Source organism: Laetiporus sulphureus (assembly GCF_001632365.1).
Source record: "Laetiporus sulphureus 93-53 unplaced genomic scaffold LAESUscaffold_56, whole genome shotgun sequence".
Lineage (NCBI taxonomy): Eukaryota > Fungi > Basidiomycota > Agaricomycetes > Polyporales > Laetiporaceae > Laetiporus > Laetiporus sulphureus.
The window spans coordinates 3,018-5,886 of NW_024468565.1; the positions used below are offsets into that span (position 1 = coordinate 3,018).

The window sequence follows — 2,869 nt, forward strand, 5'->3', positions numbered from 1 at the left end:
TATTCATGATCAATCGACGAATCTCGGGATGTTGACGGTCCACATGCTCCTTGATTCTGGCAGCTGTGTCCTTTGCCATCTCTGCTTCCTCAAGCTGGCTCTCCAGCATGCTGATACGAGCCTCGTGCTGTCTCTGCAGCCTGACAGCTGACATGGGAGCATCAGTCTGATCCGCCAGACGAGTGAGCTCAAGGTCAAGATTGTCCTTCGCCTTCTGTACGGTCGCCAATTGCGTCTTGACATCGGTTACCTGCTCTTGTGTGTGTTGCAATTCGATCTGCAGACGCTTGACGTGCGCTTCTGCGGCTTCTCTTGCGCGCTTCTCGTGTTCAAGTCCTGACAGTGCTCAAATCGCCTTCTGTTCTTTGGCTTGCACTTTCCTGTCCTTCGAACGGAGCTCTACTTGTACATACTCTCTCTTGCGTGTAAGATCTTCCGCTTCGTTCATGAGACGGCTCTTTGCTTTTTCAAGGGACTTCAGATAAGCCCGATTTGCCTCGAACTCTTCTTGGGCCTTCAGCAGCTGGTGGTCCGTCACGCGCTTTGCTTCTTCCAATACATGGACGTGCTCGACGATCGTCTTGTCTTGCTTGGCTTCGGGCTGCTTGACTTCCCACGCTCTGGCCTTCAGCTCGGATAGCGCCTTGTTGAGCTCTCGATCGAACTTAGTATTCATCTCTTTCAGGCGAGCGATCTCGATTTTCTGAGACGATGCCGTCCTCTCAAGCTTGCTACGCTTCGCGGACTCGGCACCGAGCTGCTTCTTGATAGCCTCCACCTGTCGATCGTGAGCGCTCTTCTCTCGCTCCAGCTGTAGAACGACGTCCTCAGAGTCCTCGTATTTGGCTTGTGTGGCAGTCAACTGGCGTTCAAGAGCCTGCGAATGCGTGTCAGATGATATCAACCATGGCCAAGATTACTCAGAAACAAACCTCCTTTGATTTCTGCATCTCAGCAAGCTGACTTTCGGTATCGATAAGGCGGGATCGGACCAGCTGGAGCTCAGAATCTAAAGCTCGCTTTGTCTTCTCCGCTTCAGCCAGAGCGGTGGCTGTCTGCATCAATTGAGCTTGTGCTGATTGTTCACGTTCGAGGAGTGAGTTGTAGCTTTGCTGTAGCGAGCGATACTCTCGATCCAGGGTATCCGTCTCAGCCTTCAGGGTATTGTTGCCCTCCACTGCTACCCTACGAGCATCATCAAGTTCACGGGATAGCTGGCTGACTTGCCCACGTAAGTCGGTGAGCTCCTGTCCCTTGCTCTTCTCGACTTCAGAACGCCGAGTCTCCTCTGTAGACTTCCTTGCAAGCAGCGCACAGAGCTCGTCCAGCTCCTGTTGGAGTTTCGACTGCAGAGCCGAATCGCGTTCCCGATCACTGTGCTGAGCATCGAGCTCCACACTCAGAGTATCAACTCTAGCTTGAAGCTCGGTGATTTGCTTTAGCAACTGTCCGCGCTCTCCCTTCGACTTCTCCAGCTCAGCTGTGAGGCGATCGATAACCTGCTCTTTCTGCTTGATCATGTTCGAGTATTCAGTGGCAGTCCGCGCCATCTCAGCAAGTTGCTCCTTGGCCTGTCGAGCCTCTTGCTCAAGTGTATCCACTTTATCACGGAAAACGTCGCTAAAAGATGTTGTGAGTCGCGGGTGCGAGGATGGGTGGCTCGTGAAAAACCTGTTTCGGGACTCAGCACTGAGTTCATTATTGAGGTCAGAGGCCAACGAATCCATCCGCTCCGTAGCACGAGCTAAGTCCTGCTCGCGTTGTGCGGCAAGATCCTTGAGCTCCTCAGCAATCTTCTGCAACTCCTCGCGTTCTGCCTTCAAGACATCAGTCTCCTCTTGAGCGATATCCAGCTGCTGGTTCAGGTCAGCTTCTCTCCCTTCCCGCTCTTGCTGCTCAGCCTCGAGGCGCACGAGATGCTCCGCAGCTTGATCGAATGCCTGCCTGAGAGTCTCATGCTTCTCCTCGCTCTCCTTCTGCAGCTTGAGGGCACGATCAAGCTGAGAATCGAGTATGTCCAGATCCGCCTGCAAAGCTGCGACCTCATCCTCCAGCTCTGCCTCGCGTTTCTTGCTACGTTCAAGCAGAGCATCCTTGTCCAGGGCGAGAGCTCTTTCCGCTTCCAGTTCTGTCTCCACCTTACTCTTCTCAGCTTCGAGGCGCATTCTTAGACCTTCAAGAGCCTCCTTCTCCTTCTGCTCCCACTCGGCGCGCTCCTTGATAAGTACCAGTTCAGCCTCTTTCTGGCGGAGCGCTTCGTCATTCCGAGTTGCGACAAGCAATGGGCGGACCTGCAACTGTGAGTCAGTGACCAATATGAGAGATAAAGGACTTCTACTGAACCCTTGTGTACAACTGCCACCATGGCCAATCTCAGAGCTCGCCATAAACATAAGCATTTCTCTGTATCGTACGAATGACAACAGCACGATTGAGAATCTTCTTCATCTGCCTCCTTGCAGTCCACATCCTTGCCACGGCTTGCAATCTGGAGAAGATGTCAAAGAGGAGCGCGTCTCTTCAACTGTTCTCATTGGAAATCTCGAGATTAAATGAAATTTTTTCATTTATGTTTGTTACATCTTTATATTTGTATAATCTTACTTTGTGACTGTTCATTTTTAATACATTTGTCAATTTCATAACATTGTGAATATTAGTGGCTGTCTACTCATGTATACTGGGACAATATAAGTTTAGTATGTTTGTCTCATAATCAAAGAATACTGTGGATGAGATTGGTCTCAATGATTCTGTCTAGTGTGGTCAGTGGTGAGATCAGTCTCAACTGTGACTGCCAGTCTGACCACATTTGAGACCAGTCTGAATTGCTGTGGTCAGTTAAATAGCAAGTGAGATCAGTCTCAAT

The 2,869-nt window shown here is 50.7% G+C and overlaps 1 protein-coding gene across 1 annotated transcript in view; it reads right to left on the reverse strand.

The window, feature by feature from the left end:
• LAESUDRAFT_717304 (uncharacterized protein) overlaps nucleotides 1–2,469 on the reverse strand; it is a gene marked incomplete at both ends in the record, with an annotated part of 4,146 nt that extends 1,677 nt beyond the window's left edge. The window contains 4 exons of the mRNA XM_040907317.1: nucleotides 37–311; nucleotides 414–877; nucleotides 933–2,291; nucleotides 2,392–2,469. Coding sequence (XP_040759451.1) covers nucleotides 37–311; nucleotides 414–877; nucleotides 933–2,291; nucleotides 2,392–2,469 — 2,176 coding nt within the window. The remainder of the gene's footprint in view (nucleotides 1–36; nucleotides 312–413; nucleotides 878–932; nucleotides 2,292–2,391) is intronic.
• Between the last annotated feature and the right edge of the window lie 400 nt (nucleotides 2,470–2,869).